This window comes from Sciurus carolinensis, chromosome 6, assembly GCF_902686445.1.
Source record: "Sciurus carolinensis chromosome 6, mSciCar1.2, whole genome shotgun sequence".
In the NCBI taxonomy this organism is placed as follows: Eukaryota; Metazoa; Chordata; class Mammalia; order Rodentia; family Sciuridae; genus Sciurus; species Sciurus carolinensis.
Genome location: NC_062218.1, coordinates 63815015 through 63837306, shown reverse-complemented (window position 1 = coordinate 63837306; position 22292 = coordinate 63815015). Strand labels below are relative to the sequence as shown.

Here is a 22292-nt window from a genome sequence, read left to right as displayed (position 1 = left end):
AGAGCATATTCTCCCTTCACAAACTTATTTTCCCCTTCAGTTGGTGTTCTAAAATCTGACAAATCTCAATCAGTATGGGATGGAAGAGATTACTTGAAACCCAATTAGAGCTAGCTTAAGTGAGAAAGAAAAATTAATTATAGGAAAGAAGCTGGAGTATTTCACAGAAAAATTAAGCTGCAGGAAGGGTAAAAAGATGTCTGGACCTCGAGAACCATTCAAACCAAAGTTATCAGCTGAATTTCCATCTCTTATCTGTGTTTTTCTCTGAAATTTGCTTTATTCTTTCTGTCTGAAACCCTGAGCAATATGGCAGTAAGTGTGGTTACAGACATCGTTAGCATTTTAAATTAGAATTGCAGTTGCTTGAAAGAAACTGGCTCAACTTCGTAGACACAAAATCCCAAAATCCCAAGAACAGGACTCTTTGGGCCAGGTATCCATTCCCGAACCAGTTAACTGTGGCCAGGTCATGAAGTGGCTTAAGAACATGATGACTCCATGGAGAACTGAATATGGCAAAGTTCCTAGAAGATAATAGGTTGTGTTGAGCAGACAATCTGATACATAACCACTACAGGATAAAGCCCTGGATGTAGAGCCCCCTCAAAAAACCACCACTTGTCTTAAACCAAAAAAAAAAAAAAAAAAAAACAGCAATCGTGCCATAGAACTTTCTTAACATTGTGTTGCAGCTATCAGATTATTTTATGATACTTCAGAATAGAAACAATTAACAGGGCAAAACATGGACTTTCATAAAGGGAAGTTTAAAAAAACAAAAGTCTCACTGACAAAGCCTCCAGCCTATGTGGTACCATTGTACGGATTCCAAGAAATCATCCTTTAATGTAATCTATATTTTTGGCTCATCTTTCTTCCGTCAGTTGCCACTATATGACTGTATATGGTGGTCCTACTCAGTGTTAATTTAGCATTTAACTGTTTGAAATAAGTAGCTCTATGAATTGTCAAATGATACCTTCCTGCCAAAGAATATCCAGAAGTGTGAGATAGTGGTGGAAGGCACGGGATTCTTAGATCAGAGACAGAGAATGTAAGGACCTACAGCAATATTAGTGACCAGAGTAGTGTTATTTGTATCACTCCTTCATCCCCAAATTCCCACATAATGAAAGCCAAATGATGCCTACACATGCAGTATAGAAGACTTCGAATTTTTATGAGAGACTTTTAGCAAATCTTTCTAGCCTTTGCTCCAGAAGAGGACATTTTCCCTATAATTCTGGACCACAAATAAATCTCTCTCCTACCCCAGAAGGAGGCATTTACCTCTGACTTCCAAGGTTGTTTGGTGTACAAACATTCTTGAAAAGTGTTTCAGGGGCCAAGTCATTAATGTCTTTGCTAAGAAAACATGCAGAAATATGAAACCTATAGAGAACTATTCTTCAAAAACAAGGAAAGGCGAGGTGGATAGGGAAGATGTGTATCATTTGTGACTATTTCTACAAATGACCCAGATAGTAAATATATTGGGCATTGCAGTCACTCAGCTTTTCTATTGTAGAGTGAAAAAGCAGCCATAAGCAATGTGTAAATGAATGAGTATTTCTGTGTTCCAGTAAAACTTTATAAAAACAAGCAGCAGACCATGTTTGGCTTATGGGCTGTGCAGTAACCCCTGTATAACAACATACCTATTGTCAACTGCAATCCAAAAAAAATTAAATAGAAAATTCCAAAAATAAACAGTTCATAAGTTTTGAGTAGTTTTTATGACAGTATATTATAATTTTTCTATTTGCAGTTATTGTCGTTAATCTCTTTCTATGCCTAGCTTGTAAGTTAAACTTGATAATTAGTATGTATATATAGGGTTCTGTACCATACGTGGTTTCAGGCATCTATAGGACATCTTGGAGCATATACCCTGATGATAGAGGAAATATTATATATTATAACTTGCTTACCCCTGCTCTACATACCTGTTTTGGTTAGGGTTGTAAATATCCGCTTCTTTTTTTTGTCTTAAACCCTGATTTTTACAACCTACATCTAGGTCACTCTGTAACCTTTTATCCATTTTTATATACAATATATTATTTATATCTGTATTATCAGTGATATCAGAGAAACTATTTACAAGTTCAACATCTTAGAATATAAACAACTACAGATCTTACCCATATTTCTGGGATCTAGGTTTCTAATCTGATATAAAAATATTGAACTTAAGTCTTGCTTTTCTGTCAGGATTAAATGTATTGTATATGAAAATTCTTGAAGGACTTACATAGCCCAGTGTCATTATTGAACAAAAAAATCATCTATGTGGTTATCTAGATATTGGAAAAGATTGGCTCAGTATGACTTGTGTGAACTTAGGAAACATTTTCAGTTAGTCTCTTTCTACAAATATGTAAGTACAGGTTGAGTATCTCTTATCTGACATGCTTGGAACTGGAAGTGTTTCAGATTTTGGAGTTTTTCAGATTTTGAAATATTTGCATATACTTTATTGGTTGAACATTTCTGTTTCAAAATCAAATTCTTCAGAATCCAAAATGCATCCTGTCAACACTGAACAAGTTTCAGAATTTAAAGCAATTAGGGTTTTGGATTTTCAGATTAGGAATGCTCAACCTATTAACACAGAGTACCATTTATGATCGTGTTTATTGGTAAGAAAATCTAAACCTCTTTTTATTATTACAGATAACCTTTGAAGATTGTCAGGGAAGGCCTCTTTTAGGTGTTGAATTCATTAGAGATTGTTCCTTTCCTTGAACTTGATTGAGTGTGGAAGAATGATGGCAGAGAATTATACTGTAGTTTTTCTTCTTTTACACTTTTCTTAACATATTTTAAAAACAAATAAAGCTGCAGAACTTTGAGACTAGGTAGAAAACAAAATAAATGTTTGGACTGTCATCCAGGACGTGTTGTTGGCTCTTCAGTGACTAAAGGTTTACCTTCTAAGCACCTTGTATGATATTTAGAATACTAATTCCTGACTGCTTGTCCTGCTTTTCTCAAACTACTTAACACTAGTCAGCTTCCAATTGCTATATAACAAATACCTGAAATAAATAAACTTAAAAAGAAGAAAGGTATATTTGGGCTTAGCTTTTGGAAGTTTCATGCTAGGCAAGTACTCTACCCCAGCCCAATAGTCAAACATTTCAACTTTCCAAAGCACTTTCACTTCTAAGCTAATAATATTCTCTTCCTTGAATAAAAAATGTTTTTAAAACTCTTCTCATTTCATTGCTCAAGAACTCTACATCTATCATCATTATAAATTCTCAGATGATGATTAGGGTAACCCCAAATAATAGTCCTTAGCAGTGAACATTCAAAGATATGATGGCATCTAAACAAATACACATAAAACGATGTGTGCGTGTGTGTGTGTGTGTGTGTGTGTGTGCATGTGTGTACAAATTCCACTGAAGCTGTAACAGTCAACCCTAAATACAAGCCCTTAGCTTGTAATTATATTTTCCCATTATTACATGTTGATTCCCTTAATTAGATAATAAGCACATTGAAGACCCTGATCAGGTCTATTTTCTACAGTGTCCTGGAGATGCAGTTATTATTAAATCATTAAATAGAGGTTTGATATAGACAGTTTTACCTCTCTGAAAACTCATAAAAGGTTGAGCTATAATAATCTGGAGCAAGAAAGCCAAAACTATAATATAAAAGGGAAGAAGATTTTAAAGTTGGAGAGAAGCAAGTGTAAAGTAGCACTACAGGTTAGTTTTAATTGTCCCTGAAAACCCATGCATGCCTTAGAGACTTGATCCTCAGCTTGTTGCTACTGTAAGGGAGAAGAAGGAAAACTTTAAGAGGTGGGGCCTAGTGGGAGGTTTTAGGTCACCGAAGGAGTACCCTTGAAAGGGAGTATGGCATACTGATTTCCTTCTGTTATTCTTTTTGCTTCCTGGGTGCCTTGAGGTGAGCAGCTTGCTCTACCTCTCACCCTTGGCCATGATATCATGTCTTGCCACAGACCAAAAAAATAAAATAAAAAAATAAGGCTTAACTGTTTGAATCATCAGAAAACTAATGTAGATTAAATGATCCAGTTGCCCCATTACTTTATATAACCAAAGTATAAACTCAGGCAGTTATTTATTATATTTTGCAAATAAGCTCTTACAAAATTTTACAATGATTATTTTAGGTTGCCCACACTTTTTAAGTTGAGCTTTGTGAGAAAACTATGTTTAAATGATGCATAAAAGACATGATTTATCATTTTATATATACATATGTATGATATTTAATTCTCAGATTGTTGTTGTTTTAGGTTATTAATATTATTAGGTTATTAATATTAAGTTTTTTAAATATTGTTTAGTTGTCAATGGACCTTTATTTTATGTATTTATTTATATGTGGTGCTACGAATTGAACCCTCACACATGCCAGGCAAGCACTGCATCACTGATCCACAACCCTAGTCGCATTATTATTACTACATTTCTAACATCAGGTATAAATGGCAAGGCTAATAAGCAATACTGAGGCTTTGGGTGGAAAGACATCTACCACATGGTTTTATAATGGACAGCATTTCTTCATTTAATAATGCTGCCTATGATTTCCATCAAAATGAGATTGAAGGAAGAATTTAACTAAAAGAGTCCAATATTCAATTAAAATTAAGGAGATACTTAGCCAAGAAAATATTGAGTGGATGAGGAAATGAGGAAAGATTCATTTTACCAAATAGGAAATAAAGCAATATAGTCTGGGTATAACAGATCAGTCAAGGCCCAGGAATGTCTCCTAGGACATAAATAGAATTTTTGCATTTGTATTTACAAGTCATTGAGGAAGGGCTGTTAATTAGATCATATAGGGACAATTGCTTAAATATTTGAAGAAAAATAAATGTAGAGTTGATATACCTAAAACATAGCACTCGAGTTGAAAAACTGAAACCTTGGAAGGTCTAAAGGAAACTGTAAGTGAATAATTAACTGGTCTCAAAGTAGGAAAGGTCTTTTTAATCATTGAAGAAAAGAAACCACTATAAATTGGAGGCCATATTCTTCAGTGAAAGAAATTCAAGGTGAAAAATCATTAAAGGAGGCAGAATCGGATATGGTTATTATTAGTCAAAATATGTTTATCATTCGTATTTGATACCATCTTATAGTTGAAACCTCTAAGAAAACCAACTGTCAGACTATTAAAATGAATGACAAAGTTAGCAAGAGGCCATATATAGAGTATCTACAGGAAAATACTAACAAAAAGCTTTATGAACTCTTTTTGAAAAGAATATATTTGTATAACTGAAACTATAGTCTTCTTACATTGACAAAATAGTTTAATACATACCTGCAGAGTTCAGAGAATTTTAATACTGTTTTAAAGGTACTTTACATTTTTGTATTATATCTATGTATGTGATTTCCTACTGACATTTGTTATTGTGCTTTATATAATACTTTAGGGAAACCAGAAGTTAAATATCACAAATGCTTGCTCATTTTCCAAAAGAATTAATACCTATATTTACTAATTCATCTTTCAATTTCTTTTTTTCATGTGCAACAGGTCAGTACTCCTGTCTTCGTACCAATGAAAACTCATGTGCTGCTTCATCGAATGAGTGGAAAAGGACTGGCTGCCAATTATTTCTTTCCAAGACAACCTTGTATTTTTGGTGATAAGATGGTCTCTGTACAAATAATTCTGAATAATACTTCTGATCAAAAGATAGAAAATATCCACGTAGGGGAAAAAAAACTTCCTATAGGCATGCAAATGCATGTTTTTCATCCAATAGGTAAATATTAATTCTCTTTTAAAATTATATTGGATGAGCTTTCATTTTTAAAGTGAATAATTTTTAGTAAAATAGATTATTTTATTGACTATTAGAATATTCAGGGACCCCCCCCCCCCACTTTGGGGGATGGTGCTGGGTATCAAACCCAAGGCCTGGTGCATACTAGGTATATCATTGAACTGTCTCCCAGCCCTGTTTTCCCTTTTTAAACTATATTTATCATAGAAGAGAAATATATATATTTCTTTGCCCTTAGTGAATCATATCCCAGCAATAGTAATACCAGTAGTGATGAAAGAATGGGTCTGCAGAATCAAAAGTGCCATCCCTTTTACCCATCTGGATCAACTTACCTGACCTTGCCTCCTGGTCAGCATCATTCCCTACATGATTTTAGGTGGCTTATTGTGCATTAAAAGCAAGAAAATCAGTTTGACTTTTTAAATACAATACCTCCCATATCTCAAAAACCCTTTCTTGTTTCCTTTCATGTACCATAAATTGAAAAATGAAGGGAGCCATAATGGAGAGGATATTCACTCTTCTGTTTGTCTTCCTGTCCATGTATAGAATATAGAACAGCCTGTAGTATATAGTATTGCATTTATCCACATGTTTTTAAATGTTTTTAGACGGTCATCACTGTTTACAAACAAGATATTTTTACATTTGAAAAACAAAAGGGAAATCTCACTCTTTAGGAAGGAAGCATAGATACAACAGTATGGTTCTTTGTCACTACATGCAGCAGCTGCCCTCAAATGCAGCTTGTTCTTTCCAAGTAACCCCAGTGATCTACTGAACTTCAAAGCCACTCGTTATCCCCTTGGGTTTTTGTTTTGTTTTGTTTTGTTTTAAGTATTTTGCCAAAAATATACCTTTATAAACTAAATTTAATTGTATGTCTCTGAGTTTGAAATGGTGAAATATTTAGAATGCCTAATTGTGCTCTATTTTTTGTTAAGTAGAGACAATCCTAAAGTGTTGTTGGGAGAAGCGTAAGCAAAATCTCAATTAAAGTGATACAAGATTGTGTCATTGTATCCTTGAAAAGTTATTATCAGAAAGCTCCAGATAGCTCCTTTCTTTACTAGTTTAGGTGAACAATGCCCTTTGGCCAGTATGAACTCAAATTTTGTAATTCTATCTTTGTTACTTAGTATTTCACATAACTGTTCCATTTTTCTTCATCTGAGCTCTGGTGTTGCTGAATTCTTTCCTATAATTTCTATGAGTCATTTAGTAAAGTCATTTTTGTTTATATTATTTTTTCACAAAGGAATAAAACAATTCCTAATGGCTAAATCCTGGTAGACTTTTGTAAGCAAAGAACTGAAAAGTTAAAGTAAGTTAATTTCAGAATACACTTAATGCCATTTTAAAGTATGTTGACAAATTAAGACACAATTTAAAGAATACAGATCCTAATTTTTATGGAGTTCTTGTGAAGTTAGTATATTGTCAAGGAATTATAGAATATACCAATTTGTGATCTCTTTCAGTGCTTTTTTTACCTAGTTAAAAATTTAGTTTAGTTTTAGAAGTGTCAAGCAACTGATATATGAATTGTCCAAAGGTTGAAAATGTTATCCAAAGGTTAAAATGGTAGAACAGTATTAATGTTTCCTTGGGATGGCATAATGAGTTGATGAGTTGACCTTTTGTTGGCCTATGTAGAATAGAAGAAATAAATATAATAAATTCCATAGTATGACCTTAACACAGAAATAAAATATGAGTATATATAACATTGTCTCAGTGCTAGTTATAAGCTTTTCTTTTCCATTATTAGGCAAATTTTTATGACTGTAATGTCTCCTTCCCTTTGTTGGCATTTATTGAATACCTTTTTAAGATAGAGTGTTCTTTCGCATGTAGTACGTATTTGTGTACAATACCACCTAGACTCTATTACCAACAGTTACAGTAGGGTTACAGAGTATGATATACCCAAATTAGTCCCCCCCAAACATCTTAAGAATGCAACGAAAAACAAATGCTGTTTATGAAATAAGGGAGGCATAGTGTTTCATTCATTAAGCATGTATGCACATTTTAAAAGATCAGCAGTTTTCTTGTTTGTTACTAGTCAGCCTTCTTTTTGTCTATAATGTATGATGACTTCTTCTAAATTTTGCCCTGCCTGTAGCATGAAACTGAATTTCTTGCAAGAATATTAAGAATAATGTATCATTTTTCCCAGTGAGACCAAGTATATTGGAAATTTAAAAAAAGAATGAATTAATAACCTCAATCCATTGGTGCTATATTCAGTGATTTTATATTAAAGTTGACAAATTTGCATTTAGTGAAGATTTCACTAGTTACTACACAACTGACACATCATAGTAGTTGATACCTTGGGTGATTTCATTTTTCATTATCAATGGTATGATATAATAGTGTTTTGCAGCTATTTTTACACAGCCATCTGAAATACATAGCAATAATCCAGAAGCACTATCCAAATATACTTATCTAACTGGGTAAGCTTTCCCAATTTAGTAGGCTCCAAATATTATAAAAATCCAATGTATGAATAATTTTATGCTGATCATTTTGCTCTTGAAGCGTTCATATAATAAAACAAGCCATTGATCATGAACTGTCCTCCAGAATTAGCATGGCACTAAGCTCACAGTTAATTATCTTAAGACTGAAGATAGTATCAAACAGTGTCAAAGAGCTCTCAACATGGCATCTTGAGAGCTGTCACTTTGTCAAATGAAATACAAGAATACATGATGTAGAGAAATCTAAATCATAAATGCTATCTTGTTTAGAGATGAAGACATTTGCTACCAATGTGGTGTCAGACACAAACAAGACCAAACCCCAGTAATGTTTATAGCGTAGAGTCAGTATTAAGAATCCACTAAAGAATAACCTTAGGACTGAGGACATAGCTCAGAGGTAGAATGCTTGTTTTGCATGTTTGAGACTCATTCTGTCTCCAGCATGGAGAAAAAAAGTAACCTTGAGCAATGAGAGTGACAGAAATTTGAACTGATAAACAACAGCACATAGCTCTTGGAGACATGGAAATATCAGAAAGAGATGTATTTGTGAAACAAACAGATGTAATGTGATACATATTTTTTAACCCTACAGATAAAGCCCATTTGCCAAAAATTTAGGCAGCAATCTTATACTGGAGGAGAATATTGGCAAATGTTAGGTTTATAAACAATCAAAATTCAAACCAGAATCTAGCAAACCAACATACCCCTGAGCAAGCCAATAATATTTTAAAATCACCATCAAACAAGTGTCTTTTTAGCATACCTAGTCTTCAGTGAACCTGTGAGATATAAACATAATTCTTAATATATCAGGCTTATTGAATTATTCTTTTGTCCCATCTGTACCATCTCTCTGTCCATGATTAGTATTAAATGGAAGTCATACTTACCAACAAACCTGGGATCGTCACAGTCTACTGAATTAGGAGTGTGCCTGCTAAAATATAACTGCTACTGACAAGTTGTATATAGAATAAAGCTAAATATAAGGTTGTTATCTGGTGTGGCGAAAGCCATATGAAGATCCTGAGAAAAGCAGAAATCTAAAGTGGATGGTTTCTATTTAAAAATATGTATTTTATACATGAATATAGATATTAAAGCTGCTCCCAATTAGTCTAAGGTTTAGCCTGGAATCATAAGCAGAATGGAATTTGTGTTATCTTAAGTTTTATTATTGTGAACTGAAAAAAAATTATATTTGGTATAGTTATTTAGGTTAGTTGAAGTTTCAGAAATTCCATTTGTATAAAATGATATTTTATTATTTGTCTTGTCAAGATAATGAACCTACCATTGAATTTTCTTTCAGTAATTCTTTGAATAATGCAATTAGACTTGTTTTGGTTTCAAATAATGCCAGTCTCTTAGTTAATTTCTGAATGCTTCTTAATTTCTTCCAACTTTCCTTTTATTTGCATTTTTAAGTTTTAGATTTTTTCAATTGAAAATTTGCTTTTTATATCTAGAATAAACATTGTATAGTTTTAAGTGCATAATTGTTTTTATTGGTGCATATTAATTAGATAGAATAGTGAGTCCCACAGTGGCATAAATGCATAATCTTTTATAAGCTCCAAAAGTCCATTATGGATGTTTCGAGCAGGAACACTTATTTCCTTCTCACTTTCTATGCCTACAAGGACAATACTTCTCAGGAAGTAACGTGTTTCTGAAACAAATAGATATGAGTTGGAGGTGTGAATTGGAGAATGAGCAGAATTAACTTATGAAAAGAAAAAAACCTTCAAGCAGAATAGTGAGGTTATAATTTCCTTTATTATTCTTACTTTGAAATTTTTTATAAGACATTATTAAATCTCCCTATTTTAGCCAAATTACATAATATTACATAAACATTCAGTATTTAGTTTGCCTCTTTTTCACATCCCTGTTTTCATGTCTAAATTATCTTATTTCCTAGACTCTCTGGAGCCTGAGGGATCCATTACTGTTTCAATGGGTATTGACTTTTGTGATTCTACACAGACTGCCAGTTTCCAGTTGTGGTAAGTTCAATTGTTCTTCTGTTTTTTATATTACCTGTAAAGGATAGTGGATCAAAAGCTAGGCTTTCAACAGATTTTTTCTGTGAGACTGAAAACATTTAAACAAATGTGTTTTTTCTTTGACATTGTTTTTCTTTGCCATGGAATAGTTGAACAAATTGTGTGCGTGTTGGTTAAAGATAATCATTATTTCTTACATACCTAACCATTATAGTCTGCCGTATATGTAATTGAAATTCATGGTTTGTTAAAGAAAGAAACTACTGCTAAATAATTTTTTACTTATTTCGATCCTATAGTTTTAGAAAATTCAAGAGAAATTTAAATTTTAATAATATTATTGAGTAGGCAGAGAAGTTCCTTTTGAGACAACATGTCATTTTGAGAGACATTGAGCTTCTTAGAGATTTATTGATTCTAAACCCATACATTTTCTCCTTTTTACATTAATTTATAAACTGTTTTGATAAAAATCAAAACGGAACACTTACACAGTTGGCAAAGTTTCCATAGCTGAATACTATTCAAAATAGTTTTTTTAGGATTAGATTTTATTGTTGTTATTGTTTTTGTATAAAGTTGTATTCATTTCTGATGAAATTCGGAAGTCATTAGCAGATTAGTACAATGTTATTATGTACATGAATCTTTGAGAATTATCTTTGAATTACTTTCTTTTATGTTTCTATGATATAGGATAGGATTTATTATTTTGATTCAAGTTGAAGTTGCTTTATTTTTATCCTAGAAAGAACTGAGATGTTTTATTTATCACAGCTTATTTTAGTCAGCTTAAAATAGAATTTGTTATTAAAAATCTCCAAGTTTAAGACAGGCATTTTAAAATAAATTTATAGATTAAATATATGAAACCTTCATTTTCACATACCTTTTCAATTTATCAGTAATTCAGGCCTAGTGTTATACCTTTTATTCAGAGACCCTGCTGTGATGAATATAAGCAATGTAGCATAACACATTGATTTTATGCAGATCATCACCTTTATGTTTTGGGAGGTCTGCTATATTAGTGATATATAAAACCTGATTACTTTTCCCAACATTGCCTAGTAATTGTTTATTATTTTTCTATTAGACAAACAACACAGATCAATATTACTGAACACCAGACTATGAGTAACATCACTCTAAATAGATTTGCCTCCAACACCAGAGGTATATTCATTTTAATGATTTGGACAATGTGAGCCCAATGACAAAGCTCATGTACCAAGCATAACAAAATTAAAAACTAAAAAAATTCCTTTATCTTATTAATTTATACAAAGAAACTTTTGATTTCTATATGATCATGTAGGTTCTTATTTTTCAGTATTTTTATTACAACACCTTCTTTTTGGTTTGTTAGACAGGATGTGCATTTTTATCTTACCCAATTAACTAAGACTCTTTTTAGGAATAAATATGCAGATAGTGTTTGATTTTTAGGTCAGGGAGTATAAGTGAATTATTTTTCTCAATTTCTCTTAGTTTTAGGAAAATGATAAATTTATTTTCTGTAGAAAATAGCCTTAGCTTTTAGAAGCTCTTACGTTAATATGTTTCTTGACTGTGAAAGTATAAATTAGTTATTTATTCTAGATTTTACTAAACACAAAAGCATAGTAGATCAAAAATAATTTTTTGTGTATTCCAAAAAGAGCACTTTGTCTTGCATCAAATGTAATTGATCCTGAAGCAGTGTAATCACAATTACTCACTTTCTTAATTGGCCTGCCCAAAATCAGAAAATGGAAACCGATCGACAGTGTTTAAATCAATAGCTTCATAGTAGTGCTAGTGGGGGTAGGGAGATAGTGGTAATGGGTAGATCAATTGGTCTTAGGTGCCAATCACTGACTGTGCCTTTTGCATAGTAAATAGCACTTTTTGCTTAGTGATGTGCTGTATTAGTCTTGGTAGTTCAATAAAAAGAAAAAAAGGCAAGAAAGACTGATATTGAATTTTTTCCTCAAAATACATTATACAAATCAATACATAAAATTATGGGTAATAAGAGCATATTTGATAAGAAGTCTTAAAAAATGTTGAGAACCTGGACTTTCAGGTACTCTTCTATTTATAAAAGTAAAATGATTCTACTTTAGATTAATTCTTTATCATTATGGTTTTTCAGATAGAGAAAATTATTATTTATAGTTACATAGTTCTGTGGATACTTGATAAGCATTAATGTTTCCTTTTTGTTTTGCATTTTAAGTAGTCATCAAATTAAGTTCTTGATTAAATTTATGAGATAGAAAATGCATATAATAGACATAAATATAACTCTTTAAAAGCCAACACAGTGTATAAACAATTCCCCATCCTTGTGATTAGCACATACAATATGTTGTTAACCAGTGTGAGAAATAATATGGCATGGCTTAAGTTAGAGGACTGAGCATTTGATTCCACTTTTTTGCCCCCAAATCAATTAAAAACACAGAAAATATATTCTTCGAAGGAGAATGAGCACTAAAAAATAACAAGAAAGAATGTCATTAGCTGACAAAAAATTGTGAAGAATTATTGACGGAAAGCAAATGGGAAAATGCAAACAATAACAGAAAATAAAAATCACAGGACAAAATATTCATGGGAGTAAACCAGTATAATGGTAAGAATATATGTCAAAATATCAAGCACAAAGTGAATAAGTGAAAAAGAAAAGTTAGGGGTCTTAAAGTAGTCATGAGGAAATTAAAAGACCTACTTGCAACCTTCAGTTTCCCAACATTACCACTAGTATCAGACAACACGCACATTTAAATTGAGGCCTAAACATAGCACTGTAAAGAAAATGAACAGCTTTCCTGGTGGGGAAGAACTTCTGGTGTGGATTTGGAGACCTAAGGGAGCAGGAGCAGGGTTTGAGAGTGTCAAAGAAGTGGGATCCTCAGAGTTGAGATAAAATGCAGTTCTGTTGAAACAGGTTATATTCGCCAATCTTCTACCACTATGTTAAAGCCAGTCCTAATGTTTGTTGGAGGACAGGGAGGAATAACCTTTTCCTACCTGCTTCCCAGCTTCATGTCCATGAAACTGATTAGTATCTCATGCACTTAAAAAATACTCCATTCAGTCTTCACCCTGGGAAGAGACTAGATTTCATAGTAATACGTGGACACTGATACTCATCAGTGCCTTGCAGTGTGTGAGGCACTGTTCTGAACACTTGGAATTATATCTGTCAATTTGTCTAATTTTCACAACAATCCTTAAAGTAGTAGTATCACCCCATTTTACAGGTGAGTAAGATAAGGCACAAAATGATTAAGAAGTTGACCTAAAATTTCATAGTTGGTAGGTAGTAGAATTTGTTCTGTGTGTTAAATGAGCCCTGTCCTTCGTTACATATGTTATTGGACAATTTAGTATGATCAAACCTTTGAAGGAAAGCAACAACTTCAAAGAGAAGGTTTAAGATGAATGCAGAGACATACTATGAAGGCAGAAGATGATCTTAAAATGTGAAAGGTTTCTCTAAAAATCACAATGTGTACTTAAATCCAAAAAGCAAGAACATACTTGTCATGAAAAAGAAACAATTAGAAAATTTAAAAGTATTATTGGTGATTTAAAAATACATCAAAGGTAATACAGTAAAATACACAATAGAGGAGACACAGTTGAATACTGATTTTGTGTTCTGGAAGAGAGAGTCAAGGAAATCAAATGTAATAGAAAGTAAAAAGACAAAGAGATGGCAAATAAAAAACAAAGTTTAAAAGAATCAGTTTATCTGATAAGGAGAACTGGAAGGAAGAAAAAATAAATAATTAAAAGAAATAAATTATAGAAGAGCATTTTCTCAAGCCACGAAACCCATAAACTTTCCGTTTGAAGGGGACTGCTCAAGGCCAAATAGGATGATTGTGAAAGACTATCAAAAAGACTTTATCCTGTTGAAGTTTTTGATAAGGAGAAAACTACCCTATTATCTACCAGAGTATAGAATAAAGCAACTCACCTAAGAGGGAACAATGGGAATGGAATAAGATTTCTCATCAGTTCTGGAAACCACAAGACAAAGGACTTGACCTTTAAAAATTTGAGGATAGAAAAATAGACATTTTTCAGACAAGCAAAGATTCTATCAGTTTACCACCTACAAACCCTTTGTGAAAGGATTGCTCAAAGAAATATTGTAGTAGAAGATTTTTTAAAAATCTGAGACAGAAAAAGACATAGAATAAAGAAAACAGTGGGTCAGGAATTTTCCTGTAAAAATAGTGGTTGACACATAATATGGAAAAATAAATATCATTAATAAACTGGAACCAAAATTCCAACAAGGACAAGTGTGAGAATGAATGATGATTTTACCAGTGATGGTCATGCTCAGCAAGAGGATCGACTAATGGCAGAAATAAATTTAAATATGATTTAAAATATTAAGTATAACCACTAAAATAATCAATATGATGTATGATAATTTCCAAACAACTAAATGGAGGAAGAAAATGAATGATTAAAACTTGATCAGCTTAACTAAATTGGAGAGGGAGAAAAGGCATGATAAATAGAAAACTAAATAAAATAACTGTCAGGGGCCATATAAACTACACAGTCTAGTTTTCTCAATTCATATTAATAAGTTAAATTCTACTTATATCAAACAAGTAAAAAAACAATGCTGTTTGTTAGAACCCTACCTAAAAGAGAATAACACAGAATTGTTAAAAATAGAAAGATGAAATGTATGTGTGTTTATCAAATAGATGTGTTAGAACTAGAAAAAATTTAATTAAAATATTTCCTGTTCATTGCAGTACACCAAGAAAATATAACCTTTAAACCACATAACTTCATAATTTATAAAGCAAAATCTAATATAAATATTAAGAGAAATTGACAGAGCCATGATCATGGTATATGTTTAACACACACATCAGAAATTGACATGAAAGAGGAAGAATAAATAGGACAGCACACAGACATTGGTAGATAAAAAATTTTAATAATTTAGTTATCAGTTTTTATCTAAGATATATGTATTTACAAAGAATTCCTTGTTTGCTGAGTTATGGAAGAACATTTAAAAAAGCACTTATAGGTTGTATGAAATTATATATATATGTATGTATACACACATATATATTACATATATATATATATATATATATATATATATATGTTAGTATCATTAAAGAGAAAACATGGGCTGGGGTTGTAGCTCAGTTGGTAGCACTTGCCTAGCATGTGTGAGGTCCCAGTTTTGATCCTCAGCACTACCTAAAATTAAATAAAGGTATTGTGTCCATCTACAACTAAAAATATATATATTTAAAAAAAGAGAAGACACAAAGACTTAAAAGGAGAAAGGCAGCAAAACCAAAACAATGTTATGCATAATTCTATACCGAAAATTAGAATATTTAGATGAAACTAATGATTTCCTCGAAAACTAAAAATTAGGAATAAAGCAAAGACTTTTCTAGAACAAAGGAAAAAGAAGGAAATCATCCCATATCACTTTTGTAAGTCTGCATTCCTGATTTTAAAACCCAAAAGAATAACACATAAATGTGTACATCTCTTGGGTTGGTGAACTTAAATGATGTCTTTTTTTCACATTATAATGAAAGTTGTAGTCGATACAGAAAGACAAGTACAAGGTCTTGGAATTCATTTAAACTAATACAGATACCTATGTGGGGGTTGGGAGGGGGAGCCTGAAACTTCTAAAAGCCATAAAAGCAGATATAAATAAAATTTAAAGAAATAGAAATAAAATAAGAAATAAGAAAATAATAAATATACATGGTCTTAAATGGGAGAAAGTATTGTCCTTCCAGTTACTTTTTATTTTTTTATTTTTTTTTAAATTTTTTTGCAGCACTGGGGATCGAATCCAGGGCCTTGTACTTGCAAGGCAAGCACTCTACCAAGTGTGCTTGAGCTATCTCCCCACCCCCCACTTACTTTTTAAATTTCTTATGATCCTAGGCTAAATTCCAGTAGTCCTTTTCAAAAAACTTTCCATATTTCTAAAATTCAGCTGGAAATTATCCAAGAAAATTCAAAACAATTTTTTCAAATTTAACAAAAGTATTTCTGGGCTGGAGGGACTAGCTTAGTGGTAGAGTATTTGCATAGTGTGCACTAAGTCCTGGGTTCAATCCCCAGCAGTGATTAAAAAAAAGCGGGGTGTGAGGGGCAGAAAGAAAGAGAGGTCGTTCTCTGTAATTATTTTAAAATATTCCTAAGGCTACAAGAATATTTTCATTTGATATTGTTAGTATTGGCACAGTGAAATAAAATACAGAATTTAGAAATTTGGTATGTTATTTCAATCAGTGGGAAAGAATGGATCTTTAAGTAACTGACATGAGAACTATTATTGGGAAAATAATGAAGGTAGCTTCCTTCTACAGATTACTCCAAAATAAGTTCCAGATGGATTTATGATTTAATCATTAAAACTTGAAAGTGGGGACTGAGGGTGTAATTCTGTGGTAGAGCACTTGCCTGGCATGCACGAGGCCCTGGGTTCATCCTCAGCATCAAAAACAAAAACCTATGAAGGTGTTTAAATATAATATAGATAAAATATTTTCATATTCTTTCAGTGCAGAAGCCATAAGCAAGTTATAATAACCAGAAAATATAAAGAAAAATGACTCTCAGATTCTGCTATCAATAATTTAAGGACTGGGGACATCATCAGTGGTAGAGTGCTTGCACGAGGCACTTAGTTTAGTCCTCAGCACTGAAAAAAACATAAATTTGTCTACAGAAAATAAAATTAGATGCCACAAACAGAAAATGAGACACTGCAGTATATTTAATGTAAAAAACCAAAATATAAGGGATTCTCACAATCACTGAAAAGTCCAATAGAAAAGTGGTTTAAAAAAATGCTAAGAACAAAGAACTTACAAGAAAATAAATGACAAATAAACTTTAAAAGATATTTAGTGCCAGACCCGGTGTCGCACACACCTGTAATCCCAGTGGCTCAGGAGGCTGGGGCAGGAGGATGTGAGTTTGAAGCCAGCTTTAGCAACTTATCCAGAGGGACCCTGTCTCAAAATTAAAAAAAAAAAAAAAAAAAAAAAAAAAAAATTAAATGGTCTGGGGATGTGGCTCAGTGGTTAAGCACCCCTGCGTTCAATCCCTAGTACCCCCCCCCAACAAAAAGATGTTTAGTGTCACTAATATTCAGGAAAAAAATTAAAATATTTAACTCATCAGATTGGCAAAATTTCACAATAATTTAGTATCTAGTTTTGACAAGGAAGATGGAGAAAAACATACTGTTTGTGTGACTTTGAGTAGATACCACCTTATTAGGGCAATTTGGCAGTGTCTATCAAAATATTAAATATTCATCATTTTTCTTTTAGCAGTTTAATTTTGAGATTATCAAGCCTAGAGACATATTTGCCCTTGTACAGAAAAAGGTCTATTCAAGGATATTATTTATAATAGGGGAAAATAGCAGTGATAATCAGTGGGGGAATGCTTAAGTAATGATACTTTCCTATTATATATGTGGATTATATACTGGGTATTTTATTTCATTTAGTAGTTTTAAAAAAACCCTGTAAAGTAAGTGTCACTATGCTTACTTCATAGATGAGGAAATTTGTGTCTCTGTTTCTCTTACCTAAAAAATTTACCAGTTTGAAAGGAGTCTGAAATGAGATTCTAGGCAGTACACCTTATATCTCACAGATACACAGGTACCGAACATTAAACTACTATGTCATCTGATCCGACATAGATAGGCTATTTAGAGCCACTCTAATAATAGTATTTCATTGATCTGGAAACCTAATTCTAATAAATATATATCTGTCATTAGTCATTTTCACCATTTCCTATCCATGTTGAGATATATATGTATAAATGAAGATATCTGTTTCTTCCATGTTTAAGAGATATGGGAAAAAAGGAAAAGAAAAACTATAAGGAGTGAGAAGCAAATGAAAAAGAAGGTAAATGATTTAAAAAAAAAAAAAAAAAAGGAGGTGCATAGAAAGCCAGAGGACATCTTAGAATACTCATGTAAATGAAAATAGTTTCCCCTAATAAAGAGGAAACATTCCATCTTAATTATAAACCAAACCTTGCTTAGAAAAGAGACTGATTTATAAAGTATGGTATATACTAGTTATATTAGATTTTTGCATTCCACTATATCTGAGAAAAATCCAGTTGTAGTGGCTTTATCAAATAGGGGTTTTATTATTCTCCTAGAACAAGAAGTACAGAGGTCAGCAGCACAGAGCTGGTCAAGTAACTGCACAATGTCTTCAGAGTATAAGGTCTTCTACCTTCTTTTTCATGTGCCAATTGTGTTACCATATATACTGGTCATCTTCATGGTCACTTGATGGCTATTCCACTTCCATACCTCCCTCCCACTTTGGAGAACATCAGTGGATCCAGCAGTTTAAAGCTGAAATGTTGTGCTTCACACTAAATTAGTTCGTAATTTTAATTTATACACACACACACACGTACGCACACACAGTTCATGTAGGTATGTATACGTATCCATCTACTCCTTCATCAGCCTTTGTGTATTTCTCTTAAGTGATTTAGCCTTCCACTCCATCAGGCTGTCTCATCCTTCAAGCATCCTACCCTCCATACTTCTGTCTTCACCACTCCTCTGCTGTTTGTGAAGCAGTTTACTCCTCCATTTGGGACAACTCCCTCACCTAGTTCTTGTGCTTTTCATCCCAACCTCTTCACCTCTTCTAAGACCCTGCTATGTCTGAACTCCTTTGTTTCTTCCTTTTCACTGGTTCTTTTGCCTCTGACTTTAAACATGCTCAAGTTGCTTTAAGCATTCTTTTGCCACTTCATCCTCAGGAGGTATCTGCTGTTTTTTCTGCCTTCCTCCACTGCCACTCTTCCCATCTGCATTTTTCTCCAACTTGATCTACTTTGCTTAAGGTCAGCATTTACACTTGCTTCTTTTTCTTGCTCAATTAATTTGCCTCCCTGCAATATTTGGCACACCCCTTTTCTCCCTGTTCACTTTTTCCCCATCTCCTCTGCAGGTTGCTCTTCCACTTTTACTTAAAGGCAAATCTTCCCCAGGTTTGCACTTTATCTTTTTGTCCTTATATCCTCTTTCTCTGTGAGATCTTCTCTACTTGTAAGGCTTCATCTCTTCCCTATACCATTCTTACTACTTCTAAACTCTTATGTTCTGCCCTGCTCTCTCTTTTAATTCTTGATTTGTATTCCTAATTATCTGCTGGGTATCTCTTTCTGGGCTATTCACTTTTACTCAGAATATAACATGGTTTATATAATGTGGTTAAAATATAACATGGCTAAATTCCTCCTCTTTAACATATTGTCATCCACCCTTTTGTTCACATTAGAAACTTAGAAGTCTCTTTCTGTCATCCATCACCTGGTCTATCCCTTCTAATTCTAAAATATCCATAAAATATCCCATCTTCCCCATTCCCTATGGTGCTACCCACCCTAGGGAAACTGCATAATATAGTGGAATAAGCATGGACTTTGAGTCAGATACCCCTCGTTTCAGTCCCTGGCACTGCCACTTACTTGTTGTGTGACCTTGGGTAAGTGTTTAGTTTCTCTTCAGTTTTCTTTATTAATAAATTTGGGGTAAAGTAAGTTGCCTCTTTAGATCATTGATAGGATTTTCTAAAGTAAAATACACACTAAAAAACCTTGCTTCCACTACTAAGTTAGACTCTAACCAATCTGCCTCCCTTTGGTTTCTTCTTTGCTCCACCCGACACTTGCCACCAGTTTCTGAAATACAAATGGAATCAGTTACTTTCCAGTGCCTAAAGTCTCTACTAGTTATTCCCATTGCTTCAGTTTGCTTCAAGAAATACTGAAACACTTTTCTCTTAGTCATATGGGTGAAATATCCCATGTATTTAATCACATAAATCAGTACAGAGTGAAAGAGAATGAAAGGAGGCATAAACTGGACAGGATTCCAAGACAGTAGCCATGCATTGGGGCATTCCTGGGAGAACTGGAATGAATGGTCATGTTGTGTATGATGCTCTTTACAACATTCCTCCAGCCTCATCTCTCGACACATCAGGCTGCTACCATTGCCAGAATGACCCTGTCTCTCCTCTTAGAAGTAAGCATGTCCTCACTTCTACAGATGAACTAGTCCCTCTTTTATGAACTCTACTACCACCCATGCATCTCTGTTGTAGCACGTGCCATCTCATAAACAAAGTTTCTTTCCCTCCCAATACACTTGTGAGTTTTAAGGGCAGTGTCTTTAAATCCCCATATATTCATTCACCAAATTTCTAGGACCAAATTTCTATTCAGTAAACATTTATTGAGTTAATAAACAGGATTTATTGGTTTGCCTTAGACTGTCCACTTACGAAAAATATAAGGCAACTCTTAAGAATACAATTCATAAAAGCATAAAATTAAAGTAGATTTTATGTTATTTCTTCCTACTAAATTATTTGTTCATACCTCACCCTTGAGTAAATTCTCAAGTAAATTCTCAACTGTTTGGTGTGCCTTATCCATGATCTGCAACTCCCCATTCACCTTCCCACAGATCTCATAGGATCCAGTTGTAACCTCAAAGTACAAGTCTGTGAGACTTCAAGGAAAACTTTTGCTTTCCTGGTAAAAAGGAGCTATTTGGTTGGCTCATTTATTTACCACTTTTTCCTCACTACCCTTCTGTCTTGTACTGAAACGTGAAAGTGGTACCTGGAGATACCACAGCCATCTGGCCCCCGTGAGAAAAACCAACCTTCCGTGGACAGTTGAATGAAAGGCTGGAGAACTGGTCCCTAAATGCTTCTTTCAGCCACTTAATGAGCCTTGGCTGGTAACTCCAAGACTACTTGCATTTTAAACAATAAACACCTGTTTCTCAAGAACTTATTTGCAGCAAAACACACTCCTAATAAATTCATCAACCGAACTTGAAGTATCTAACTGTAAAATATTTACACCACTTTTAGTAATGTTTTATTGATGGTAATGACTTGAGATTTAAGTTAAATAAATGTGCTTATTCTATCTGATACTACGAAAAGCAGATTGGCTTTCTTAAATTCTTCATTTCCTGTCATTTAAAATAGTAACTTTTATACATGTTGATCAATAATGTCAATAGGAAACACTACTAGAAAATAAGAAATTTTTTTAAATTAAGAAAGTAAGTTTGCAGGTGAACATTTATCTAAATGCAGCAGGCTCACTGCCTTTTATTCTTTTTTAAAAACTGATCTAATTTTTTTTTTAGTCGTAGATGAACACAATACCTTTATTTATTTATTTATATACAGTGCTGAAGATCAAACCCAGTGCCTCAAACATTCTAGGCAAGGACTCTACCACTGAGCCACAACCCCAGCCCCCAAAACTGATCTAATTATTAAAAAGACATCTTAAACCATTGAAGACTAAGACACTTCATCCTGTACACTCTTAAGTATACGAAAGTAAAGAGAAAATAGTACTTCTCTATAAGCTGCATGAAGTGTTCCTCTACTGATAATGGTTATATACTCTTGCTGCTGTTTTTAAAGCTCTTTGCCAAGTTGTGGGTGTCCTCAGTTGGATAACATGGGTTCAGTCCCCAACACCAAAAATAAATAAATAAAAGTCCTGTGTCAAATGATGTAATTTACTGTGAGCCTGCAGTTTAGTGTTTTAAAAAGCTGATTAACAGATGTATTTCTCTGCAAACAATATTTTTGAGAAATTTTTCAAGGCTTTTAGCTGTGATGTTTAAACCAAGTATACTTTAAATCCTGGCATATGCTTTAATTGCATCTATTTGCATAATATTAAGAGGTATATTTATTTATTAAACATTTAGTCAGCTTTTTTTTTTTTTTCCTTAGCACCAAGGATGATTGCTTCAATGTTAATATTCAGCCACCTGTTGGAGAACTGCTTTTACCTGTGGCCATGTCAGAAAAAGATTTTAAGAAAGAGCAAGGTGAGAGATACTACAGTTTATTAGAAATTGATGTACCAAAA

At 33.1% G+C, this 22292-nt stretch overlaps 1 protein-coding gene across 2 annotated transcripts in view; it reads left to right on the top strand.

The window, feature by feature from the left end:
• The window catches only part of Ap3b1 (adaptor related protein complex 3 subunit beta 1), a 246636-nt gene that overhangs the window by 207711 nt on the left and 16633 nt on the right, over positions 1-22292 (top strand). For both annotated transcript variants that reach the window (XM_047555616.1, XM_047555618.1), the window contains exons 23-25: positions 5542-5773; positions 10223-10307; positions 22154-22251. In XM_047555616.1, coding sequence (XP_047411572.1) covers positions 5542-5773; positions 10223-10307; positions 22154-22251 — 415 coding nt within the window. The remainder of the gene's footprint in view (positions 1-5541; positions 5774-10222; positions 10308-22153; positions 22252-22292) is intronic.